This window comes from Carcharodon carcharias, chromosome 10, assembly GCF_017639515.1.
Source record: "Carcharodon carcharias isolate sCarCar2 chromosome 10, sCarCar2.pri, whole genome shotgun sequence".
Taxonomy (NCBI): domain Eukaryota; kingdom Metazoa; phylum Chordata; class Chondrichthyes; order Lamniformes; family Lamnidae; genus Carcharodon; species Carcharodon carcharias.
This window is the reverse complement of record NC_054476.1, coordinates 102,268,277-102,293,081: the sequence shown is the minus strand read 5'-3', so window position 1 is coordinate 102,293,081 and position 24,805 is coordinate 102,268,277. Positions and strand designations below refer to the sequence as shown.

At 63.7% G+C, this 24,805-nt stretch overlaps 1 protein-coding gene across 9 annotated transcripts in view; it reads right to left on the bottom strand.

The window, feature by feature from the left end:
* Nucleotides 1-24,805, bottom strand: part of pacsin3 (protein kinase C and casein kinase substrate in neurons 3) — a 164,348-nt gene that overhangs the window by 14,391 nt on the left and 125,152 nt on the right. For all 9 annotated transcript variants that reach the window (XM_041197661.1, XM_041197663.1, XM_041197662.1 and 6 more), the window contains one exon: nucleotides 918-1,093. In XM_041197661.1, coding sequence (XP_041053595.1) covers nucleotides 918-1,093 — 176 coding nt within the window. The remainder of the gene's footprint in view (nucleotides 1-917; nucleotides 1,094-24,805) is intronic.

The following is a 24,805-nucleotide window of genomic DNA, read 5'->3' as shown; positions in this document are numbered from 1 at the left end:
GGGACCAATGGAGCTCCTACTCTGGTCCCGCTCATTGTCCACATGACCCTTTTTAAAATTCACTGTTGCCAATGTTTTAGCCTTATCTTTTACACTGATGTGCTAGGCTGCTCCAGTATTAAGGATGGGGATATTTGTGGAGCAGCCTCCTCCAGTGAGTTGTTTAATTATCCACCACCATTCAGGACTGGATGTGGCAGGACTGCAGAGCTTAGATCTGACCAATTGGTTGTGGGATGGCTTAGCCCTATCTATCGCTTGCTGCTTATGCTGTTTGGCATGCAAGTAGTCTTGTGTTATAGCTTCACCAGGTTGACACCTCATTTTTAGGTATGCCTGGTACTGCTCCTGGCATGCTCTCCTGCAGTCTTTATTGAAGCAGGGTTGATTCCCTGAGTTGTTGGTAATGGTACAGTGGGGGATATGCCAGGCCATGAGGTTACAGATTGTGTTCGACTACAATTCTGCTGTTGCTGATGGCCCACAGCATCTCATGGATGCCCAGTCTTGAGTTTCTAGATCTGTTTGAAATCTATCCCATTTAGCATGGTGGTAGTGCCACACAACACGATGGAGGGTATCCTCAATGTGAAGGCGGGACTTCATCTCCACAACGACTGTGCAGTGATCACTCCTACCGATACTGTCATGGACAGTATCTGCAACAGGCAGGTTGGTGAGGATGAGGTCAAGTATATTTTTCCCTCTTGTTGGTTCCCTCACCACCTGCGCAGACCCATTCTAGTAGTTACGGCTTTGTTGGTGTAAGTGTTTAGCAGCATACTGTTGGGCCATCAGATTGCACAGCTACAAGCTCCATCCTAAAACCTGCCTGCAGGCTCAAGAGGAACCTTCCCTTCCCCTGTCAGCCCCTGCCAAACCCACCCCTCCCCCACACCTGACCCAGCCTCTCTCACCTGTCGTAGTTAGGCAGGTCAAGGTGTTTGTGAAAGTCCAACAGTATGTCCTTGAAGAACTTGAGACGCTTCCTCTCAAAGTCCTGGCAGCTATCAAACACCTGCTCCATGTCCTCCATATATTTGGGGTTGTATTTGTTCAGCTCCTCCAGAGCTTTCTCATATCGTTCTCGGCCCTAAACACAAACAATAGTCACATTATCGCTAAGCACAATACCCAAGCTGTCCTTCTGCCCAGCTCCACTCTGACCCTTCACCTCTAAAATGCCAGCCTCCCCTCTGAACAATGACCTCTAACCTCCCCAGCGCTCCCCTCTGACCCCCTCATCTCTAATTACCCCCAGCCTCCCCTCAGACCCCTCACCTCTAACCCCCCCCAGCCTCCCCTCTGACCCCTCACTCCTAACCTCCCAGTCTCCCCTCGGACCCCTCACCTCTAACCTCCCAGGCTTCCCTCTAACCCCTCACCACTAACCTCCCCAGCCTCCCCTCTGATCCCTCACCTCTTACCTCAGCCTCCCATCTGACCAGAGCTCTAATCCCCCCAGCCTTCCCTATCATCACACTTAGATTTCACCGCTGACCTCTAACACTCCCCCGAGCCTCCACTTTGTCCTCTCACCTCTAACAAGTCCAGTCTTCCCACTGACCCCTCACCTGTAACACCCACATTGCCTGGCTTTGCTCCACACACAAAATCGTCCCCTCCCACACTCCTGCTGTGGCTGCTTCCTAATCCCTCTCTTCGTCAGTCTCTGTCATTCTGTGTTTCATTTTCTGACTGTGTGTGTCTGTCTCCCTCCCCTGTCTCTTGCGTTCTCCCTCTCACCCTCGCTGTCTCCGTCTCGCCCTCTCCCCCTCTCTTTCTCCCTCTTGCCCACTCCATCTCTTGCTCGCTCACCGCCCCCCCAGTCTATTGCACGTTTGACCTCCCCATCACTTGCTCGCTCTCTCTCTATGCCGTCTCTCGCCCACTCTACCCTTTGTCTTGCCCTCTCTCCCTCTGCGTCCTCGTCTCGGCCCTCCGTTTCCCCCCTCCCCCCTCATCCACTCCGTCACTCCCTTTCCCCCTCTCTGCTCCCCCCAACCCCTCTCTCTGGACACCCCCCCTCCCTCTCCCTGGCACACCAGCCCCCACACCCTTCTCTCCAGCAGCCCTCTCTCCCTCGCCCCTGGTCCGGCTCTCCATCCCACCCTCTGCTTGTCTCCTTCTCCCTCTCTGTCTTGCCATCTTCCCCTCTCCATCTCTCCTTCAGCGTCTCCCTCTCTCCCTCTCTCCATCCTGCTCTCCCTCCCTCTTCCTCGTCTCCCTGTCTCTCCCCTTCCCCCTCTCACCCTCGCTGTCTACATCTCGCCCTCTCTCTCCCTCTGTCTTGCCCTTACCATCTCCCTTTCTGTCCCTCCCTCCGTCTCTCCCTCTCCATCTCCCTCTCTGCCTCCATCCCCATCTTCCCCCTCCATCTCTCCGTCCCTCTCTCCCTCTCCCTCTCTCGCCCATTCCTTGTCACCCTCCCCCCGTCCCTCTCTCACGCCGTGGCCCCCTCCCCACGCCGTCCATCCATCCCTCCCTCGCTCGCTCCTCCCCGTCCGTCCGTCCCTCCCTCGCTCGCTCCTCCCCGTCCGTCCCTCCCTCGCTCGCTCCTCCCCGTCCGTCCCTCCCTCGCTCGCTCCTCCCCGTCCGTCCCTCCCTCGCTCGCTCCTCCCCGTCCGTCCCTCCCTCGCTCGCTCCTCCCCGTCCGTCCCTCCCTCGCTCGCTCCTCCCCGTCCGTCCCTCCCTCGCTCGCTCCTCCCCGTCCGTCCCTCCCTCGCTCGCTCCTCCCCGTCCGTCCCTCCCTCGCTCGCTCCTCCCCGTCCGTCCCTCCCTCGCTCGCTCCTCCCCGTCCGTCCCTCCCTCGCTCGCTCCTCCCCGTCCGTCCCTCCCTCGCTCGCTCCTCCCCGTCCGTCCCTCCCTCGCTCGCTCCTCCCCGTCCGTCCCTCCCTCGCTCGCTCCTCCCCGTCCGTCCCTCCCTCGCTCGCTCCTCCCCGTCCGTCCCTCCCTCGCTCGCTCCTCCCCGTCCGTCCCTCCCTCGCTCGCTCCTCCCCGTCCGTCCCTCCCTCCCTCGCTCCTCCCCGTCCGTCCCTCCCTCGCTCGCTCCTCCCCGTCCGTCCCTCCCTCGCTCCTCCCCGTCTGTCCCACCCTCGCTCCTACCCGTCCGTCCCTCCCTCGCTCCTCCCCGTCCGTCCCTCCATCGCTCCTCCCCGTCCGTCCCTCCATCGCTCCCACGCTCCCCTGGTCCGTCCGTCCGTCACTCCCTCGCTCCCCCGTCCGTCCGTCGCCCCCTCCTTCTCCCCGTCTGTCCGTCGCTCCCTCCATCTCCCCGTCCGTCCGTCCGTCGCTCCCTCCTTCTCCCCGTCCGTCCGTCGCTCCCTCCTTCTCCACGTCCGTCCGTCCGTCACTCCCTCCTTCTCCCCGTCCATCCGTCGCTCCCTCCTCCCTGTCGGTCCGTCGCTCCCTCCTTCTCCCTGTCCGTCCGTCCGTCGCTCCCTCCTTCTCCCCGTCCGTCCGTCCGTTGCTCCCTCCTTCTCTCCGTCCGTCCGTCGCTCCCTCCTTCTCTCCGTCCGTCCGTCGCTCCCTCCTTCTCTCCATCTGTTGCTCTCTCCTTCCCTCCGTCCGTCTGTCTGTTGCTCTTTCCTTCTCTCTGTCCATCTGTCTGTCGCTCTCTCCGTCCCACAGTCCGTCTCTGTCGCTCTCACCTGCTCTCTCCGTCGCTCTCTCCGTCCGTCCATCTGTCTGTCACTCTCTCCTCTCCGTCTGTCTGTCGCTCTCTTCTCTCCGTCTGTCTGTCGCTCTCTTCTCTCCGTCTGTCTGTCGCTCTCTTCTCTCCGTCTGTCTGTCTGTCGCTCTCTCCTCCTCTGCCCGTCTGTCTGCCGCTCTCTCCGTCCCTCCGCCCGTCTGTCTGCCGCTCTCTCCGTCCCTCCGCCCGTCTGTCTGCCGCTCTCTCCGTCCCTCCGCCCGTCTGTCTGCCGCTCTCTCCGTCCCTCCGCCCGTCTGTCTGCCGCTCTCTCCGTCCCTCCGCCCGTCTGTCTGCCGCTCTCTCCGTCCCTCCGCCCGTCTGTCTGCCGCTCTCTCCGTCCCTCCGTCCGTCTGTCTGCCGCTCTCTCCGTCCCTCCGCCCGTCTGTCTGCCGCTCTCTCCGTCCCTCCGCCCGTCCGTCTGCCGCTCTCTCCGTCCCTCCGCCCGTCCGTCTGCCGCTCTCTCCGTCCCCCCGCCCGTCCGTCTGTCGCTCTCTCCGTCCCTCCGCCCGTCTGTCTGTTGCTCTCTCCGTCCCTCCGCCCGTCCGTCTGTCGCTCTCTCCGTCCCTCCGCCCGTCTGTCTGTTGCTCTCTCCGTCCCTCCGCCCGTCCGTCTGTCGCTCTCTCCGTTCCTCCGCCCGTCTGTCTGTCGCTCTCTCCATCCCTCCGCCCGTCTGTCTGTCACTCTCTCCGTCCCTCCGCCCGTCTGTCTGTCGCTCTCTCCTGCTCTCCGTCGCTCTCTCCTCTCCGTCCGTCTGTCGCTCTCTCCTCCTCTCCGTCCGCCTGTCTGTCGCTCTCTCCTTCTCTCCGGCTGTTGCTCTCTCCTCCTCGCCGTCCGTCTGTCTGTCGCTCTCTCCGTCCCTCCGCCCGTCTGTCTGTCGCTCTCTCCTGTCCGTCTGTCTGTCGCTCTCTCCGTCCCTCCGCCCGTCCGTCTGTCGCTCTCTCTGTCCCTCCGCCCGTCTGTCTGTCGCTCTCTCCTCCTCTCCACCCATCTGTCTGTCGATCTCTCCGTCCCTCCGCCTGTCTGTCGCTCCCTCCGTCCCTCCGTCCGTCTGTCTGTCGCTCTCTCCGTCTCTCCGTCCGTCTGTCTGTCGCTCTCTCCTCCTCTCCGTCCGTCCGAGTGTCGCTCTCTCCTCCTCTCCGTCCGTCTGTCTGTTGCTCTCTCCGTCCCTCCGTCTGTCTGTCGCTCTCTCCGTCCCTCCGTCTGTCTGTCTGTCGCTCTCTCCATCCCTCCGTCCGTCTGTCTGTCACTCTCTCCGTCCCTCCGTCCGCTCGTCTCCCCCTCCTGCTCTCGGCCCGTCTCTCTGTCGCTCTCTCCTTCTCTCCGGCTGTTGCTCTCTCCTCCTCTCCGTCCGTCTGTCTGTCGGTCTCTCCTCCTCTCCGTCCGTCTGTCTGTCGGTCTCTCCTCCTCTCCGTCCGTCTGTCTGTCGCTCTCTTCGTCCCTCCGTCTGTCTGTCACTCTCTCCGTCCCTCCGTCCATCTGTCTGTCACTCTCTCCGTCCCTCCGTCCGTCTGTCTGTCACTCTCTCCGTCCCTCCGTCCGCTCGTCCCCCCCCTCCTTCTTTCTGTCGGTCTCTGTCGCTCTCTCCTGCTGTCCGTCCCTCTCTCCGTCTGTCTGTTGCCCTCTCCTTCTCTCCGTCTGTCGCTCTCTCCTTCTCTCCGTCTGTCGCTCTCTCCTCCTCTCCGTCCGCCTGTCTGTCGCTCTCTCCTTTTCTCCGGCTGTTGCTCTCTCCTCCTCGCCGTCCGTCTGTCTGTCGCTCTCTCCGTCCCTCCATCCATCTGTCTGTCACTCTCTCTGTCCGTCCCTCTGTCCGTCTGTCTGTCACTCTCTCCGTCCCTCCGTCCATCTGTCTGTCACTCTCTGCGTCCATCCGTCCACTCGTCTCCCCCTCCTGCTCTCGGCTCGTCTCTCTGTCGCTCTCTCCGTCCCTCCGTCCGTCTGTCTGTCACTCTCTCCGTCCCTCCGTCCGTCCATCTGTCGCTCTCTCCTCCTCTCCGTCCGCCTGTCTGTCGCTCTCTCCTTTTCTCCGGCTGTTGCTCTCTCCTCCTCGCCGTCCGTCTGTCTGTCGCTCTCTCCGTCCCTCCATCCATCTGTCTGTCACTCTCTCTGTCCGTCCCTCTGTCCGTCTGTCTGTCACTCTCTCCGTCCCTCCGTCCATCTGTCTGTCACTCTCTGCGTCCATCCGTCCACTCGTCTCCCCCTCCTGCTCTCGGCTCGTCTCTCTGTCGCTCTCTCCGTCCCTCCGTCCGTCTGTCTGTCACTCTCTCCGTCCCTCCGTCCGTCCATCTGTCGCTCTCTCCGTCCGTCCGTCCGTCTGTCGCTCTCTCCGTCCCTCAGTCCGTCTGTCTGTCGCTCTCTCCGTCCCTCCGTCCGTCTGTCTGTTACTCTCTCCGTCCCTCCGACTGTATGTCTGTCACTCTCTCCGTCCCTCCGTCCGTCTGTCTGTCACTCTCTCCGTCCCTCCGTCCGCTCGTCTCCCCCTCCTTCTTTCTGTCGGTCTCTGTCGCTCTCTCCTGCTGTCCGTCCCTCTCTCCGTCTGTCTGTTGCCCTCTCCTTCTCTCCGTCTGTCGCTCTCTCTTCCTCTCCATCCGTCTGTCTGTCGCTCTCTCTGTCCCTCCGTCCGTCTGTCTGTCACTCTCTCCGTCCCTCCGTCCGCTCGTCACCCCCTCCTGCTCTTGGCCCGTCTCTCTGTCGCTCTCTCCGTCCCTCCATCCGTCCGTCTGTCGCTCTCTCCGTCCCTCCATCCGTCCGTCTGTCGCTCTCTCCATCCCTCCGTCCGTCCGTCTGTCGCTCTCTCCGTCCCTCCGTCCGTCCGTCTGTCGCTCTCTCCGTCCCTCAGTCCGTCCGTCTGTCGTTCCCACCGTCCTTCTGTCCATCCGTCTGTCGCTCTCTCTGTCCCTCCGTCCTTCTTTCCGTCTGTCTGTCTGTCGCTCTCTCCTTCTCTCCGTCTGTCTGTCTGTCGCTCTATCCCTCTCTCCGCCCGTCTGTCTGTCGCTCTCTCTGCCCCTCCGCCCGTCTGTCTGTTGCTCTCGCCGCCCCTCCACCTGTCTGTCTGTTGCTCTCTCCGCCCCTCCACCCGTCTGTCTGTCGCATCTCCGCCCCTCCACCCGTCTGTCTGTCGCTCTCTCCGTCCGTCTGTCTGTCGCTCTCTCCGTCCGTCTGTCTGTCGCTCTCTCCGTCCGTCCGTCCGTCGCTCTCTCCGTCCGTCTGTCTGTCGCTCTCTCCGTCCGTCTGTCTGTCGCTCTCTCCGTCCGTCTGTCTGTCGCTCTCTCCGTCCGTCTGTCTGTCGCTCTCTCCGCCCGTCTGTCGCTCTCTCCGCCCGTCTGTCGCTCTCTCCGCCCGTCTGTCGCTCTCTCCGCCCGTCGGTCGCTCTCTCCACCCCTCCGCCCGTCTGTCTGTCGCTCTCTCCGTCCCTCTGCCCGTCTGTCTGTCGCTCTCTCCGTCCCTCCGTCCGTCTGTCAGTCGCTCCCTCCGTCCCTCCGCCCGTCTGTCTGTCGCTCCCTCCGTCCCTCCGCCCGTCTGTCTGTCGCACTCTCCGTCCGCTTGTCTCCCCCTCCTTCTTTCTGTCCATCTCTGTCGCTCTGTCCTGCTGTCCGTCCCTCTCTCCGTCTGTCTGTTGCCCTCTCGTTCTCTCCGTCTGTTGCCCTCTCGTTCTCTCCGTCTGTCGCCTTCTCGTTCTCTCCGTCTGTCGCCTTCTCGTTCTCTCCGTCTGTCGCCCTCTCGTTCTCTCCGTCTGTCGCCCTCTCGTTCTCTCCGTCTGTCGCCCTCTCGTTCTCTCCGTCTGTCGCCCTCTCGTTCTCTCCGTCTGTCGCCCTCTCGTTCTCTCCGTCTGTCGCCCTCTCGTTCTCTCCGTCTGTCGCCCTCTCGTTCTCGCCGTCTGTCGCCCTCTCGTTCTCGCCGTCTGTCGCCCTCTCGTTCTCTCCGTCTGTCGCCCTCTCGTTCTCTCCGTCTGTCGCTCTCTCGTTCTCTCCGTCTGTCGCTCTCTCGTTCTCTCCGTCTGTCGCTCTCTCCTCCTCTCCGTCTGTCGCTCTCTCCTCCTCTCCGTCTGTCGCTCTCTCCTCCTCTCCGTCTGTCGCTCTCTCCTCCTCTCCGTCTGTCGCTCTCTCCTCCTCTCCATCTGTCGCTCTCTCCTCCTCTCCGTCTGTCTGTCTGTCGCTCTCTCCTCCTCTCCGTCTGTCTGTCTGTCGCTCTCTCGTTCTCTCCGGCTGTTGCTCTCTCCTCCTCTCCGTCCATCTGTCTGGCTGTGGCTCTCTCCGTCCCTACGTCCATCTGTCTGTCACTCTCTCCGTCCATCTGTCACTCTCTCCGTCCCTCCGTCCACTCGTCTCCCCCTCCTGCTCTCGGCCCGTCTCTTTCCTTCTCTCCAGCTGTTGATCTCTCCTCCTCTCCGTCCATCTGTCTGGCTGTTGCTCTCTCCGTCCCTCCGTCCATCTGTCTGTCACTCTCTCCGTCCGTCTGTCACTCTCTCCGTCCCTCCGTCCACTCGTCTCCCCCTCCTGCTCTCGGCCCGTCTCTCTCCTTCTCTCCAGCTGTTGCTCTCTCCTCCTCTCCGTCCGTCTGTCTGTCGGTCTCTCCTCCTCTCCTTCCGTCTGTCTGTCACTCTCTCCGTCCCTCCGTCCGTCTGTCTGTCGCTCTCTCCGTCCCTCCGTCCATCTGTGTGTCGCTCTCTCCGTCCCTCCGTCCGCTCGTCTCCCCCTCCTGCTCTCAGCCCGTCTCTCTGTCCCTTTCTCCGTCCCTCCGTCCGCTCGTCTCCCCCTCCTGCTCTTGGCTCGTCTCTCCGTCGCTCTCTCCTCCTCCCCTCCCGTCCGTCCCGTCGCTCTCCCCCCCGTCCGCCCCTCCGCCCGTCGCTCTCCCCTCCCGTCCGCCCCTCCGCCCGTCGCTCTCCCCTCCCGTCCGCCCCTCCGCCCGTCGCTCTCCCCTCCCAACCGCCCCTCCACCCGTCGCTCTCCCCTCCCATCTGCCCCTCCGCCCGTCCGTCCGTCGCTCTCCCCTCCCGTCCGTCCCTCCCTCCGTCGCTCTCTCCGTCCCGCCCTCCCTCCATCCCTCCCTCCCTCCGTCCATCCGTCGCTCCCTCCGTCCGTCCGTCGCTCTCTCTGTCCGTCGCTCTCTCCGCCCCTCCGTCCGTCTGTCGCTCTCTCTGTCGCTCTCTCCTTCTGTCTGTCTGTCGCTCTCTCCTTCCGTCTGTCTGTCGCTCTCTCCTTCCGTCTGTCTGTCGCTCTCTCCTTCCGTCTGTCTGTCGCTCTCTCCTTCCGTCTGTCTGTCGCTCTCTCCTTCCGTCTGTCTGTCGCTCTCTCCTTCCGTCTGTCTGTCGCTCTCTCCTTCCGTCCGTCTGTCGCTCTCTCCTTCCGTCCGTCTGTCGCTCTCTCCTTCCGTCCGTCTGTCGCTCTCTCCTTCCGTCCGTCTGTCTGTCGCCCTCTCGTTCTCTCCGTCTGTCTGTCGCTCTCTCGTTCTCTCCGTCTGTTGCTTGTCTCCCCCTCCTTCTTTCTGTCCGTCTCTGTCGCTCTGTCCTGCTGTCCGTCCCTCTCTCCATCTGTCTGTTGCCCTCTTGTTCTCTCCGTCTGTCTGTTGCCCTCTCGTTCTCTCCGTCTGTCGCTCTCTCGTTCTCTCCGTCTGTCGCTCTCTCGTTCTCTCCGTCTGTCGCTCTCTCGTTCTCTCCGTCTGTCGCTCTCTCGTTCTCTCCGTCTGTCGCTCTCTCGTTCTCTCCGTCTGTCGCTCTCTCGTTCTCTCCGTCTGTCGCTCTCTCGTTCTCTCCGTCTGTCGCTCTCTCGTTCTCTCCGTCTGTCGCTCTCTCGTTCTCTCCGTCTGTCGCTCTCTTGTTCTCTCCATCTGTCGCTCTCTGCTCCTCTCCGTCTGTCTGTCTGTCGCTCTCTCGTTCTCTCCGGCTGTTGCTCTCTCCTCCTCTCCGTCCATCTGTCTGGCTGTTGCTCTCTCCGTCCCTCCGTCCATCTGTCTGTCACTCTCTCCGTCCGTCTGTCACTCTCTCCGTCCCTCCGTCCACTCGTCTCCCCCTCCTGCTCTCGGCCCATCTCTCTCCTTCTCTCCAGCTGTTGCTCTCTCCTCCTCTCTGTCCGTCTGTCTGTCGGTCTCTCCTCCTCTCCTTCCGTCTGTCTGTCGCTCTCTCCATCCCTCCGTCCGTCTGTCTGTCGCTCTCTCCGTCCCTCCGTCCGTCTGTCTGTCGCTCTCTCCGTCCCTCCGTCCGCTCGTCTCCCCCTCCTGCTCTCAGCCCGTCTCTCTGTCCCTTTCTCCGTCCCTCCGTCCGCTCGTCTCCCCCTCCTGCTCTCGGCTCGTCTCTCCGTCGCTCTCTCCTCCTCCCCTCCCGTCCGCCCGTCGCTCTCCCCTCCCGTCCGCCCCGTGGCTCTCCCCTCCCGTCCGTCCCGTCGCTCTCCCCTCCCGTCCGCCCCTCCGCCCGTCGCTCTCCCCTCCCGTCCGCCCCTCCGCCCGTCGTTCTCCCCTCCCGTCCGCCCCTCCGCCCGTCGCTCTCCCCTCCCGTCCGCCCCTCCGCCCGTCGCTCTCCCCTCCCGTCCGCCCCTCCGCCCGTCGCTCTCCCCTCCCGTCCGCCCCTCCGCCCGTCGCTCTCCCCTCCCGTCCGCCCCTCCGCCCGTCGCTCTCCCCTCCCGTCCGCCCCTCCGCCCGTCGCTCTCCCCTCCCAGCCACCCATCCACCCGTTGCTCTCCCCTCACGCCCGTCGCTCTCCCCTCCCAACCACCCCTCCGCCCGTCGCTCTCCCCATCCGCCCGTCGCTCTCCCCTCCCGTCCGCCCGTCGCTCTCTCCTCCCGTCCTCCCCTCCGCCCGTCCGTCCGTCGCTCTCCCCTCCCGTCCGTCCCTCCCTCCGTCGCTCTCTCCGTCCCGCCCTCCCTCCATCCCTCCCTCCCTCCGTCCGTCTGTCGCTCTCTCCGTCCGTCGCTCTCTCCGCCCCTCTGTCCGTCCGTCTGTCGCTCCCTCCGTCTGTCGCTCTCTCCGTCGCTCTCTCCTTCTGTCTGTCTGTCGCTCTCTCCTTTTGCCTGTCTGTCGCTCTCTCCTTCCGTCTGTCTGTCGCTCTCTCCTTCCGTCTGTCTGTCGCTCTCTCCTTCTGTCTGTCTGTCGCTCTCTCCTTCCGTCTGTCTGTCGCTCTCTCCTTCCGTCCGTCTGTCGCTCTCTCCGTCCCTCCGCCCGTCTGTCTGTCGCTCTCTCTTTCCGTCTCTCTGTCGCTCTCTCCTTCCGTCTCTCTGTCTGTCTGTCGCTCTCTCCTCTCCGTCTGTCTGTCGCTCTCTCCTTCTCTCCGTCTGTCTGTCGCTCTCTCCTTCTCTCCGTCCGTCCGTCTGTGGCTCTCTCCGTCCCTCCGCCCATCCTGCTGTCGCTCTCTCCGTCCCTCCGCCCGTCCGTCTTTCGCCCTCTCCGTCCCTCCGCCCGTCCGTCTTTCGCTCTCTCCGTCCCTCCGCCCGTCCGTCTGTCGCTCTCTCCGTCCCTCCGCCCGTCCGTCTGTCGCTCTCTCCGTCCCTCCGCCCGTCCGTCTGTCGCTCTCTCCGTCCCTCCGCCCGTCCGTCTGTCGCTCTCTCCGTCCCTCCGCCCGTCCGTCTGTCACTCTCGCCGTCCCTCCGCCCGTCCGTCTGTCACTCTCGCCGTCCCTCCGCCCGTCCATCTGTCGCTCTCTCCTGCTCTCCGTCCCTCTCTCTGTCCATCCGTCTGTCTGTTGCTCTCTCCTTCTCGCCGTCTGTCGCTCTCTCGTTCTCTCCGTCTGTTGCTCTCTCCTCCTCTCCGTCCTTCTGTCTGTCGCTCTCTTCTGCTCTCCGTCCCTCTCTCCGTCGCTATCTCCTTCCCTCTGTCCGTCTGTCTGTCGCTCTCTCAGTCCCTCCGTCTGTCTGTCTGTCGCTCTCTCCTCCTCTCCGTCCGTCTGTCGCTCTCTCCTCCTCTCCGTCCGTCTGTCGCTCTCTCCTCCTCTCCGTCCGTCTGTCTGTCGCTCACTCCGTCCCTCCTTCCGTCTGTCGCTCTCTCCGTCCCTCCGTCTGTCTGTCTGTCGCTCTCTCCGTCCCTCCGTCTGTCTGTCTGTCGCTCTCTCCGTCCCTCCGTCCGTCTGTCTGTCACTCTCTCCGTCCCTCCGTCCGTCTGTCTGTCACTCTCTCCGTCCCTCCGTCCGTCTGTCTGTCACTCTCTCCGTCCCTCCGTCCGTCTGTGTCACTCTCTCCGTCCCTCCGTCCGTCTGTGTCACTCTCTCCGTCCGTCTGTCTGTCGCTCCCTCCTCCTCTCCGTCCGTCTGTCGCTCTCTCCTCCTCTCCGTCCGTCTGTCTGTCGCTCACTCCGTCCCTCCTTCCGTCTGTCGCTCTCTCCGTCCGTCTGTCTGTCGCTCTCTCCGTCCCTCCGTCCATCTGTCTGTCACTCTCTCCGTCCCTCCGTCCGTCTGTCTGTCGCTCTCTCCGTCCCTCCGTCCGTCTGTCTGTTACTCTCTCCGTCCCTCCGTCCGCTCGTCTCCCCCTCCTGCTCTCGGCCTGTCTCTCTGTCACTCTCTCCTTCTCTCCGGCTGTTGCTCTCTCCTCCTCTCCGTCCGTCAGACTGTCGGTCTCTCCTGCTCTCCGTCCCTCTCTCCATCGCTATCTCCTTGCCTCCGTCTGTCCGTCTGGCCTTCTGTCTGTTGCCCTCTCCTTTTCTCCGTCCGTCTGTCTGTCGGTCTCTCCTCCTCTCCGTCCGTCTGTCTGTCGCTAACTCCGTCCCTCCGTCCGCTCGTCTCCCCCTCCTGCTCTCGGCCCGTCTCTCTGTCGCTCTCTCCTTCCCTCCGTCCGCTCGTCTCCACCTCCTGCTCTTGGCCCGTCTCTCCGTCGCTCTCTCCTCCTCTACGTCCATTCGTCTGTCGCTCTCTACGTCCCTCCGCCCGTCCGTCTGTCGCTCTCTACGTCTTTCCGCCAGTCCGTCTGTCGCTCTCTCCGTCCCTCCGCCCGTCCGTCTGTCGCTCTCTCCGTCCCTCCGCCCGTCCGTCTGTCGCTCTCTCCGTCCCTCCGCCCGTCCGTCTGTCGCTCTCTCCGTCCCTCCGCCCGTCCGTCTGTCGCTCTCTCCGTCCCTCCGCCCGTCCGTCTGTCGCTCTCTCCGTCCCTCCGCCCGTCCGTCTGTCGCTCTCTCCTCCTCTCCGCCCGTCTGCCTGTCGCCCTCTCCTCCTCTCCGCCCGTCTGTCTGTCGCTCTCTCCGTCACTCCGCCCGTCTGTCTGTCGCTCTCTCTGTCACTCCGCCCGTCTGTCTGTCGCTCTCTCCGTCCCTCCGTCCGTCTGTCTGTCGCTCTCTCCGTCCCTCCGTCCGTCTGTCTTTCGCTCTCTCCGTCCGCTCGTCTCCCCCTCCTTTCTGTCCGTCTGTCTGTCGCTCTCTCCTCCTCTCTGTCCGTCTGTCTGTCGCTCTCTCCTCCTCTCTGTCCGTCTGTCTGTCACTGTCTCCGGCCCTCCGGCCGCTCGTCTCCCCCTCATGTTCTCCGTCCCTCTCTGTCACTCTCTCCTGCTCTCTGTCCCTCTCTCTGTCCATCTGTCTGTCTGTTGCTCCGTCCTTCTCGCCGTCTGTCGCTCTTTCGTTCTCGCCGTCTGTCGCTCTTTCGTTCTCGCCGTCTGTCGCTCTCTCGTTCTCTCCGTCTGTCGTTCTCTCCGTCTGTCGTTCTCTCCGTCTGTCGCTCTCTCCGTCTGTCGCTCTCTCCGTCTGTCGCTCTCTCCGTCTGTCGCTCTCTCCGTCTGTCGCTCTCTCCGTCTGTCGCTCTCTCCGTCTGTCGCTCTCTCCGTCTGTCGCTCTCTCCGTCTGTCGCTCTCTCCGTCTGTCGCTCTCTCCGTCTGTCGCTCTCTCCGTCTGTCGCTCTCTCCGTCTGTCGCTCTCTCCGTCTGTCGCTCTCTCCGTCTGTCGCTCTCTCCGTCTGTCGCTCTCTCCGTCTGTCGCTCTCTCCGTCTGTCGCTCTCTCCGTCTGTCGCTCTCTCGTTCTCTCCGTCTGTCGCTCTCTCGTTCTCTCCGTCTGTCGCTCTCTCGTTCTCTCCGTCTGTCGCTCTCTCGTTCTCTCCGTCTGTCGCTCTCTCGTTCTCTCCGTCTGTCGCTCTCTCGTTCTCTCCGTCTGTCGCTCTCTCGTTCTCTCCGTCTGTTGCTCTCTCCTGCTCTCCGTCCATCTGTCTGTCGCTCTCTCCTGCTCTCCGTCCATCTGTCTGTCGCTCTCTCCTGCTCTCCGTTCATCTGTCTGTCGCTCTCTCCTGCTCTCCGTCCCTCTCTCCGTCGCTATCTCCTTCCCTCCGTCTGTCCATCTGGCCTTCTGTCTGTTGCTCTCTCCTTCTCTACGTGCGTCTGTCTGTCGATCTCTCCTCCTCTACGTCCGTCTGTCTGTCGTTCTCTCCTCCTCTACGTCCGTCTGTCTGTCGCTCTCTCCTCCTCTCCGTCCGTCTGTCTGTGCCACTCTCCTCCTCTCCGTCCTTCTGTCTGTGCCTCTCTCCTCCTCTCCGTCCGTCTGTCTGTGCCTCTCTCCTCCTCTCCGTCCGTCTGTCTGTCACTCTCTCCATCCCTCCGTCCATCTGTCTGTCGTTTTCTCCGTCCCTCCATCCGCTCGTCTCCCCCTCCTGCTCTCCATTCCTCTCTCCATCCATCCGTCTGTCTGTTGCTCTCTCCTTCTCACCGTCTGTCACTCTCTCGTTCTCTCCGTCTGTCGCTCTCTTGTTCTCTCCGTCTGTCGCTCTCTTGTTCTCTCCGTCTGTTGCTCTCTCCTCCTCTCCGTCCATCTGTCTGTCGCTCTCTCCTGCTCTCCGTCCCTCTCTCTGTCGCTATCTCCTTCCCTCCGTCTGTCCGTCTGGCCTTCTGTCTGTTGCTCTCTCCTTCTCTCCGTCCGTCTGTTTGTCGGTCTCTCCTCCTCTCTGTCCGTCTGTCTGTCACTGTCTCCGGCCCTCCGGCCGCTCGTCTCCCCCTCATGCTCTCCGTCCCTCTCTGTCGCTCTCTCCTGCTCTCTGTCCCTCTCTCTGTCCATCTGTCTGTCTGTTGCTCCGTCCTTCTCGCCGTCTGTCGCTCCGTCCTTCTCGCCGTCTGTCGCTCTCTCGTTCTCGCCGTCTGTCGCTCTCTCGTTCTCGCCGTCTGTCGCTCTCTCGTTCTCGCCGTCTGTCGCTCTCTCGTTCTCGCCGTCTGTCGCTCTCTCGTTCTCGCCGTCTGTCGCTCTCTCGTTCTCGCCGTCTGTCGCTCTCTCGTTCTCGCCGTCTGTCGCTCTCTCGTTCTCGCCGTCTGTCGCTCTCTCGTTCTCGCCGTCTGTCGCTCTCTCCGTCTGTCGCTCTCTCCGTCTGTCGCTCTCTCCGTCTGTCGCTCTCTCCGTCTGTCGCTCTCTCCGTCTGTCGCTCTCTCCGTCTGTCGCTCTCTCCGTCTGTCGCTCTCTCCGTCTGTCGCTCTCTCCGTCTGTCGCTCTCTCCGTCTGTCGCTCTCTCCGTCTGTCGCTCTCTCCGTCTGTCGCTCTCTCCGTCTGTCGCTCTCTCCGTCTGTCGCTCTCTCCGTCTGTCGCTCTCTCCGTCTGTCGCTCTCTCCGTCTGTCGCTCTCTCCGTCTGTCGCTCTCTCCGTCTGTCGCTCTCTCCGTCTGTCGCTCTCTCCGTCTGTCGCTCTCTCCGTCTGTCGCTCTCTCCGTCTGTCGCTCTCTCCGTCTGTCGCTCTCTCGTTCTCTCCGTCTGTCGCTCTCTCGTTCTCTCCGTCTGTCGCTCTCTCGTTCTCTCCGTCTGTCGCTCTCTCGTTCTCTCCGTCTGTCGCTCTCTCGTTCTCTCCGTCTGTCGCTCTCTCGTTCTCTCCGTCTGTCGCTCTCTCGTTCTCTCCGTCTGTCGCTCTCTCGTTCTCTCCGTCTGTCGCTCTCTCGTTCTCTCCGTCTGTCGCTCTCTCGTTCTCTCCGTCTGTCGCTCTCTCGTTCTCTCCGTCTGTTGCTCTCTCCTCCTCTCCGTCCATTTGTCTGTCGCTCTCTCCTGCTCTCCGTTCATCTGTCTGTCGCTCTCTCCTGCTCTCCGTCCCTCTCTCCGTCGCTATCTCCTTCCCTCCGTCTGTCCATCTGGCCTTCTGTCTGTTGCTCTCTCCTTCTCTACGTGCGTCTGTCTGTCGATCTCTCCTCCTCTACGTCCGTCTGTCTGTCGTTCTCTCCTCCTCTACGTCCATCTGTCTGTCGCTCTCTCCTCCTCTCCGTCCGTCTGTCTGTGCCACTCTCCTCCTCTCCGTCCTTCTGTCTGTGCCTCTCTCCTCCTCTCCGTCCGTCTGTCTGTGCCTCTCTCCTCCTCTCCGTCCTTCTGTCTGTGCCTCTCTCCTCCTCTCCGTCCGTCTGTCTGTGCCTCTCTCCTCCTCTCCGTCCGTCTGTCTGTCACTCTCTCCATCCCTCCGTCCATCTGTCTGTCGTTTTCTCCGTCCCTCCATCCGCTCGTCTCCCCCTCCTGCTCTCCATCCCTCTCTCCATCCATCCGTCTGTCTGTTGCTCTCTCCTTCTCACCGTCTGTCACTCTCTCGTTCTCTCCGTCTGTCGCTCTCTTGTTCTCTCCGTCTGTTGCTCTCTCCTCCTCTCCGTCCATCTGTCTGTCGCTCTCTCCTGCTCTCCGTCCCTCTCTCTGTCGCTATCTCCTTCCCTCCGTCTGTCCGTCTGGCCTTCTGTCTGTTGCTCTCTCCTTCTCTCCGTCCGTCTGTCTGTCGGTCTCTCCTCCTCTCCGTCCGTCTGTCTGTCGCTCTCTCCGTCCCTCCGTCCGTCTGTATGTCGCTCTCTCCGTCCCTCCGTCCGTCTGTCTGTCGCTCTCTCCGTCCCTCCGTCCGTCTGTCTGTCGCTCTCGTCGTCCCTCCGTCCGTCTGTCTGTCGCTCTCTCCGTCCCTCCGTCCGTCTGTCTGTCGCTCCCTCCTCCTCTCCGTCTGTCTGTCGCTCTCTCCTCCTCTCCGTCCGTCTGTCTGTCGCTCACTCCGTCCCTCCTTCCGTCTGTCGCTCTCTCCGTCCCTCCGTCCGTTTGTCTGTCGCTCTCTCCGTCCCTCCGTCCGTCTGTCTGTCACTCTCTCCGTCCCTCCGTCCGTCTGTCTGTCACTCTCTCCGTCCCTCCGTCCGTCTGTCTGTCACTCTCTCCGTCCCTCCGTCCGTCTGTCTGTCACTCTCTCCGTCCCTCCGTCCGTCTGTCTGTCACTCTCTCCAACCCTCCGTCCGTTTGTCTGTCACTCTCTCCAACCCTCCGTCCGTCTGTCTGTCACTCTCTCCGTCCCTCCGTCCACTCATCTCCCCCTCCTGCTCTCGGCCCGTCTCTCTGTTGCTCTCTCCTTCCCTCCGTCCGCTCGTCTCCACCTCCTGCTCTTGGCCCGTCTCTCCGTCGCTCTCTCCTCCTCTACGTCCATTCGTCTGTTGCTCTCTCCGTCCCTCCGCACGTCCGTCTGTCGCTCTCTCCGTCCCTCCGCCCATCCGTCGCTCTCTCCGTCCCTCCGCCCGTCCGTCTGTCGCTCTCTCCGTCCCTCCGCCCGTCCGTCTGTCGCTCTCTCCGTCCCTCCGCCCGTCCGTCTGTCGCTCTCTCCGTCCCTCCGCCCGTCCGTCTGTCGCTCTCTCCGTCCCTCCGCCCGTCCGTCTGTCGCTCTCTCCGTCCCTCCGCCCGTCCGTCTGTCGCTCTCTCCGTCCCTCCGCCCGTCCGTCTGTCGCTCTCTCCGTCCCTCCGCCCGTCTGTCTGTCGCTCTCTCCGTCACTCCGCCCGTCTGTCTGTCGCTCTCTCCGTCCCTCCGTCTGTCTGTCTGTTGCTCTCTCCGTACGCTCGTCTCCCCCTCCTTTCTGTCCGTCTGTCTGTCGCTCTCTCCTCCTCTCTGTCCGTCTGTCTGTCACTGTCTCCGTCCCTCCGTCCGCTCGTCTCCCCCTCCTGCTCTCCATCCCTCTCTGTCGCTCTCTCCTGCTCTCTGTCCCTCTCTCTGTCCATCCGTCTGTCTGTTGCTCTCTCCTTCTCGCCGTCTGTCGCTCTCTCGTTCTCTCCGTCTGTCGCTCTCTCGTTCTCTCCGTCTGTCGCTCTCTCCTCCTCTCCGTCCATCTGTCTATCGCTCTCTCCTGCTCTCCGTCGCTATCTCCTTCCCTCCGTCTGTCCATCTGGCCTTCTGTCTGTTGCTCTCTCCTTCTCTACGTCCGTCTGTCTGTCGATCTCTCTTCCTCTACGTCCGTCTGTCTGTCGTTCTCTCCTCCTCTACGTCCGTCTGTCTGTCGCTCTCTCCTTCTCTCCGTCCGTCTGTCTGTGCCACTCTCCTCCTCTCCGTCCTTCTGCCTGTGCCTCTCTCCTCCTCTCCGTCCGTCTGTCTGTCACTCTCTCCATCCCTCCGTCCATCTGTCTGTCGTTTTCTCCGTCCCTCCATCCGCTCGTCTCCCCCTCCTGCTCTCCGTCCCTCTCTGTCGCTCTCTCCTGCTCTCCGTCCCTCTCTCCGTCCATCCGTCTGTCTGTTGCTCTCTCCTCCTCTCCGTCCATCTGTCTGTCGCTCTCTCCTGCTCTCCGTCCCTCTCTCCGTCGCTATCTCCTTCCCTCCGTCTATCCGTCTGGCCTTCTGTCTGTTGCTCTCTCCTTCTCTCCGTCCGTCTGTCTGTCGGTCTCTCCTCCTCTCCGTCCGTCTGTCTGTCGCTCTCTCCGTCCCTCCGTCCGTCTGTCTGTTGCTCTCTCTGTTTCTCCGTCCGTCTGTCTGTCGCTAACTCCGTCCCTCCGTCCGCTAGTCTCCACCTCCTGCTCTTGGCCCATCTCTCCGTTGCTCTCTCCTCCTCTACGTCCGTTCGTCTGTCGCTCTCTACGTCCCTCCGCCCGTCCGTCTGTCGCTCTCGCCCTCCCTCCGCCCGTCCGTCTGTCGCTCCCTCCGTCCCTCCGCCCGTCCGTCTGTCGCTCCCTCCGCCCCTCCGCCCGTCCGTCTGTCGCTCCCTCCGCCCCTCCGCCCGTCCGTCTGTTGCTCCCTCCGCACGTCTGTCTGTCGCTCTCTCCGTCACTCTGCCCGTCTGTCTGTCGCTCTCTCCGTCACTCTGCCCGTCTGTCTGTCGCTCTCTCCGTCCGCTCGTCTCCCCCTCCTTCTTTCTGTCTGTCTATCGCTCTCTCCTCCTCTCTGTCCGTCTGTCTGTCACTGTCTCCGTCCCTCTGTCCGCTCGTCTCCCCCTCCTGCTCTCCGTCCCTCTCTGTCGCTCTCTCCTGCTCTCCGTCCCTCTCTCCGTCCATCCGTCTGTCTGTTGCTCTCTCCTTCTCTCCGTCTGTCGCTCTCTCGTTCTCTCCGTCTGTCGCTCTCTCGTTCTCTCCGTCTGTCGCTCTCTCGTTCTCTCCGTCTGTCGCTCTCTCGTTCTCTCCGTCTGTCGCTCTCTCGTTCTCTCCGTCTGTCGCTCTCTCGTTCTCTCCGTCTTTCGCTCTCTCGTTCTCTCCGTCTGTCGCTCTCTCGTTCTCTCCGTCCGTTTGTCTGTCGTTCTCTCCTTCTCTACGTCCATCTGTCTGTCGCTCTCTCCTCCTCTACGTTCGTTTGTCTGTCGCTCTCTCCTCCTCTCCGTCCATCTGTCTATGCCTCTCTCCTCCTCTCCGTCCATCTGTCTGTCCCTCTCTCCTCTTCTCCGTCCGTCTGTCTGTCGCTCTCTCCATCCCTCCGTCCATCTGTCTGTCGTTTTCTCCGTCCCTCCATCCGCTCGTCTCCCCCTCCTGCTCTCCGTCCATCTCTCTGTCGCTCTCTCCTCCTCTCCGTCTGTCGCTCTCTCTTCCTCTCCGTCTGTCTGTCTGTCACTCTTAACTCCTTTCCGTCCATCTGTCTGTCGCTCTCTCCATCTCTCTGTCCATCCGAGTGTCGCTCTCTCCTCCTCTCCGTCCGTCTGTCTGTCGCTCTCTCCGTCCCTCCGTCCGTCTGTCTGTCGCTCTCTCCGTTCCTCCGTCCGTCTGTCTGTCGCTCTCTCCGTCCCTCCGTCCGTCTGTCTGTCGCTCTCTTCGTCCCTCCGTCCGTCTGTCTGTCGCTCCCTCCTCCTCTCCGTCCGTCTGTCTGTCGCTCTCTCCTCCTCTCCGTCCGTCTGTCTGTCGCTCCCTCCTCCTCTCCGTCCATCCGAGTGTCGCTCTCTCCTCCTCTCCGTCCCTCCGTCTGTCGCTCTCTCCGTCCCTCCGTCCGTCTGTCGCTCTTTCCGTCCCTCCATCCGTCTGTCGCTCTTTCCGTCCCTCCGTCCGTCTGTCGCTCTTTCCGTCCCTCCGTCCGTCTGTCGCTCTCTCCGTCCCTCCGTCCGTCTGTCGCTCTCTCCGTCCCTCCGTCCGTCTGTCGCTCTCTCCGTCCCTCCGTCCGTCTGTCGCTCTCTCCGTCCCTCCGTCCGTCTGTCGCTCTCTCCGTCCCTCTGTCCGCCCGTCTCTCTGTCACTCTCTCCTCTCTGTCCGCCCGTCGCTCTCTCCTCCTCTCCGTCCGTCTGTCTGTCCCTCCCTCCTCCTCTCCGTCCGTCCGAGTGTCGCTCTCTCCTCCACTCCGTCCGTCTGTCTGTCGATCTCTCCGTCCCTCCGTCCGTATGTCTGTCGATCTCTCCGTCCCTCCGTCCGTCTGTCGCTCTCTCTGTCCCTCCATCCGCTCGTCTCCCCCTCCTGCTCTTGGCCCGTCTCTCTGTCGCTCTCTCCTTCTCTCCGGCTGTTGCTCTCTCCTCCTCTCCGTCCGTCTGTCTGTCGCTCTCTCCGTCCCTCAGTCCGTCTGTCTGTCGCTCTCTCTGTCCCTCCGTCCCTCCGTCCGTCGCCCTCTCCGTCCCTCCGTCCCTCCGTCCGTCGCCCTCTCCGTCCCTCCGTCCCTCCGTCCGTCGCCCTCTCCGTCCCTCCGTCCCTCCGTCCGTCGCCCTCTCCGTCCCTCCGTCCCTCCGTCCGTCGCCCTCTCCGTCCCTCCGTCCCTCCGTCCGTCGCCCTCTCCGTCCCTCCGTCCCTCCGTCCGTCGCCCTCTCCGTCCCTCCGTCCGTCTCCCTCTCCGTCCCTCCGTCCGTCTCCCTCTCCGTCCCTCCGTCCGTCTCCCTCTCCGTCCCTCCGTCCGTCTCCCTCTCCGTCCCTCCGTCCGTCGCCCTCTCCGTCCCTCCGTCCGTCACCCTCTCCGTCCCTCCGTCCGTCGCCCTCTCCGTCCCTCCGTCCCTCCGTCCGTCGCCCTCTCCGTCCCTCCGTCCGTCGCCCTCTCCGTCACTCCGTCCCTCCGTCCGTCGCCCTCTCCGTCCCTCCGTCCGTCCGTCCGTCACCCTCTCCGTCCCTCCGTCCGTCCGTCCGTCCGTCGCCCTCTCCCTCCCTCCGTCCGTCCGTCCGTCGCCCTCTCCCTCCCTCCGTCCGTCCGTCCGTCGCCCTCTCCCTCCCTCCGTCCGTCCATCCGTCGCCCTCTCCCTCCCTCCGTCCGTCCGTCCGTCGCCCTCTCCGTCCCTCCGTCCATCCGTCGCCCTCTCCGTCCCTCCGTCCGTCCGTCCGTCGCCCTCTCCGTCCCTCCGTCCGTCCGTCCGTCGCCCTCTCCGTCCCTCCGTCCGTCCGTCCGTCGCCCTCTCCGTCCCTCCGTCCGTCCGTCCGTCGCCCTCTCCGTCCCTCCGTCCGTCCGTCCGTCGCCCTCTCCGTCCCTCCGTCCGTCCGTCCCTCGCCCTCTCCGTCCCTCCGTCCGTCCGTCGCCCTCTCCTCCTCTCTGCCCGTCCGTCCGTCGCCCTCTCCTCCTCTCTGCCCGTCCGCCTGTCGCTCTCTCCTCCTCTCTGCCCGTCCGCCTGTCGCTCTCTCCTCCTCTCTGCCCGTCCGCCTGTCGCTCCCTCCGTCCCTCCGCCCGTCTGTCTGTCGCTCTCTCCTCCTCTCCGCCCGTCTGCCTGTCGCTCTCTCCTCCTCTCCGCCCGTCTGCCTGTCGCTCTCTCCTCCTCTCCGCCCGTCTGTCTGTCGCTCCCTCCGTCCCTCCGCCCGTCTGTCTGTCGCTCCCTCCGTCCCTCCGCCCGTCTGTCTGTCGCTCCCTCCGTCCCTGCGCACATCTGTCTGTCGCTCCCTCCGTCCCTCCGCCCGTCTGTCTGTCGCTCCCTCCGTCCCTCCGCCCGTCTGTCTGTTGCTCTCTCCGTCCGCTCGTCTCCCCCTCCTTCTTTCTGTCCGTCTGTCGCTCTCTCCTCCTCTCTGTCCTTCTGTCTGTCACTGTTTCCGTCCCTCCGTCCGCTCGTCTCCCTCTCCTGCTCTCCGTCCCTCTCTGTCGCTCTCTCCTGCTCTCCGTCCCTCTCTCCGTCCATCCATCTGTCTGTCGCTCTCACCTTCTCTCCGTCTGTCGCTCTCTCGTTCTCTCCGTCTGTCACTCTCTTGTTCTCTCCATCTGTCACTCTCTCGTTCTCTCCATCTGTTACTCTCTCCTGCCCTCCGTCCCTCTCTCCGTCATTATCTCCTTCCCTCCGTCTGTCCATCTGGCCTTCTGTCTGTCGCTCTCTCCTCCTCTACGTCCGTCTGTCTGTCGCTCTCTCCTCCTCTCCGTCCGTCTGTCTGTATCTCTCTCCTCCTCTCCGTCCGTCTGTCTGTGCCTCTCTCCTCCTCTCCGCCCGTCTGTCTGTGCCTCTCTCCTCCTCTCCGCCCGTCTGCCTGTCGCTCTCTCCTCCTCTCCGCCCGTCTGCCTGTCGCTCTCTCCTCCTCTCCGCCCGTCTGCCTGTCGCTCTCTCCTCCTCTCCGCCCGTCTGCCTGTCGCTCTCTCCTCCTCTCCGCCCGTCTGCCTGTCGCTCTCTCCTCCTCTCCGCCCGTCTGCCTGTCGCTCTCTCCTCCTCTCCGCCCGTCTGCCTGTCGCTCTCTCCGTCCCACCGCCCGTCTGTCTGTCGCTCCCTCCGTCCCTCAGCCCGTCTGTCTGTCGCTCCCTCCGTCCCTCACCCCGTCTGTCTGTCGCTCCCTCCGTCCCTCAGCCCGTCTGTCTGTCGCTCCCTCCGTCCTTCAGCCCGTCTGTCTGTCGCTCTCTCCGTCCGCTCGTCTCCCCCTCCTTCTTTCTGTCCGTCTGTCGCTCTCTCCTCCTCTCTGTCCATCTGTCACTGTCTTCGTCCCTCCGTCCGCTCGTCTCCCGCTCCTGCTCTCCGTCCGTCTCTGTCGCTCTCTCCTGCTCTCCATCCTTCTCTCCGTCCATCCGTCTGTCTGTAGCTCTCTCCTTCTCGCCGTCTGTCACTCTCTCCTTCTCTCCGTCTGTCACTCTCTCCTTCTCTCCGTCTGTCACTCTCTCCTTCTCTCCGTCTGTCACTCTCTCCTTCTGTCCATCTGTCACTCTCTCCTTCTCTCCGTCTGTCACTCTCTCCTTCTCTCCGTCTGTCACTCTCTCCTTCTCTCCGTCTGTCACTCTCTCCTCCTCTCCGTCTGTCTGTCTGTCGCTCTCTCCTGCTCTCCGTCCTTCTCTCCATCGCTATCTCCTTCCCTCCGTCTGTCCATCTGGCCTTCTGTCTGGTGCTCTCTCCTTCTCTACGTCCGTCTGTCTGTCGCTCTCTCCTCCTCAACGTCTGTCTGTCTGTCGCTCTCTCCTCCTCTCCGTCCATGTGTCTGTGCCTCTCTCCTCCTCTCCGTCCATGTGTCTGTGCCTCTCTCCTCCTCTCCGTCCGTCTGTCTGTCCCTCTCTCCTCCTCTCCGTCCGTCTGTCTGTCGCTCTCTCCGTCCCTCTGTCTGTCTGTCGCTCTCTCCGTCCGTCCGTCTGTCTGTCGCTCTCTCCGTCCGTCTGTCTGTCGCTCTCTCCGTCCCTCCGTCCGTCTGTCTGTCGCTCTCTCCGTCCCTCCGTCCGTCTGTCTGTCGCTCTCTCCGTCCCTTGTCCGTTTGTCTGTCGCTCTCTCCGTCCCTCCGTCTGTCTGTCTGTCATTCTTTCCTCCTCTCCGTCCGTTTGTCTGTCGCTCCCTCCTCCTCTCCATCTGTTTGTCTGTCGCTCTCTCCGTCCCTCCGTCTGTCTGTCTGTCGCTCTCTCCGTCCCTCCGTCCGTCTGTCTGTCGCTCTTTCCTCCTCTCCGTCCGTTTGTCTGTCGCTCCCTCCTCCTCTCCGTCCGTTTGTCTGTCGCTCCCTCCTCCTCTCCGTCCGTCTGAGTGTCGCTCTCTCCTCCTCTCCGTCCATCTTCTGTCGCTCTCTCCGTCCCTCCGTCCGTCTGTCGGTCGCTCTCTCCGTCCCTCCGTCCGTCCGTCTGTCTGTCGCTCTCTCCATCCCTCCGTCCGCTCGTCTCCCCCTCCTGCTCTCGGCCCGTCTCTCTGTCGCTCTCTCCTTCTCTCCAGCTGTTACTCTCTCCCCCTCTCCGTCCGTCTGTCTGTCGGTCTCTCCTCCTCTACGTCCGTCCGACTGTCGCTCTCCCTTCCCGTCCGCCCTGTCGCTCTCCCTTACCGTCCGCCCCGTCGCTCTCCCCTCCCGTTCGCCCCTCCATCTGTCCGTCCCTCGCTCACCCCTCCTGTCCGCCCGTCGCTCTCCCCTCCCGTCCCTCCCTCCCTCCGTCCGTCCGTCGCTCCCTCCCTCCGTCCGTCCGTCGCTCCCTCCCTCCGTCCGTCCGTCGCTCCCTCCCTCCGTCCGTCCGTCGCTCCCTCCGTCCGCTCCCTCCGTCCGTCCGTCGCTCCGTCGCCCCCTCCGTCCGTCCGTCGCCCACTCCGTCCGTCCGTCGCCCCTCCGTCCGTCGCCCCTCCGTCCGTCGCCCCTCCGTCCGTCGCCCCTCCGTCCGTCGCCCCCTCCGTCCGTCACCCCCTCCGTCTGTCGCCCCCTCCGTCCGTCCGTCCGTCCGTCGCCCCCTCCGTCCGTCCGTCGCCCCCTCCGTCCGTCCGTCCGTCCGTCGCCCCCTCGGTCCGTCCGTCCGTCCGTCGCCCCCTCGGTCCGTCCGTCCGTCCGTCGCCCCCTCGGTCCGTCGCCCCCTCCGTCCGTCCGTCCGTCCGTCCGTCGCCCCCTCCGTCCGTCCGTCCGTCCGTCGCCCCCTCCGTCCGTCCGTCCGTCAGTCCGTCCGTCGCCCCCTCCGTCCGTCCGTCCGTCCGTCCGTCGCCCCCTCCCTCCGTCCGTCATCGCTCCCTCCCTCCGTCCGTCCGTCGCCCCCTCCGTCCGTCCGTCCGTCCCCCCCCTCCGTCGCCCCCTCCGTCCGTCCGTCCGTCCGTCCGTCCCCCCCCTCCGTCCGTCCGTCTGTCCGTCCGTCCCCCCCCTCCGTCGCCCCCTCCGTCCGTCCGTCCGTCCGTCCCCCCCCTCCGTCGCCCCCTCCGTCCGTCCGTCCGTCCGTCCCCCCCCTCCGTCGCCCCCTCCGTCCGTCCGTCCGTCCGTCCGTCCCC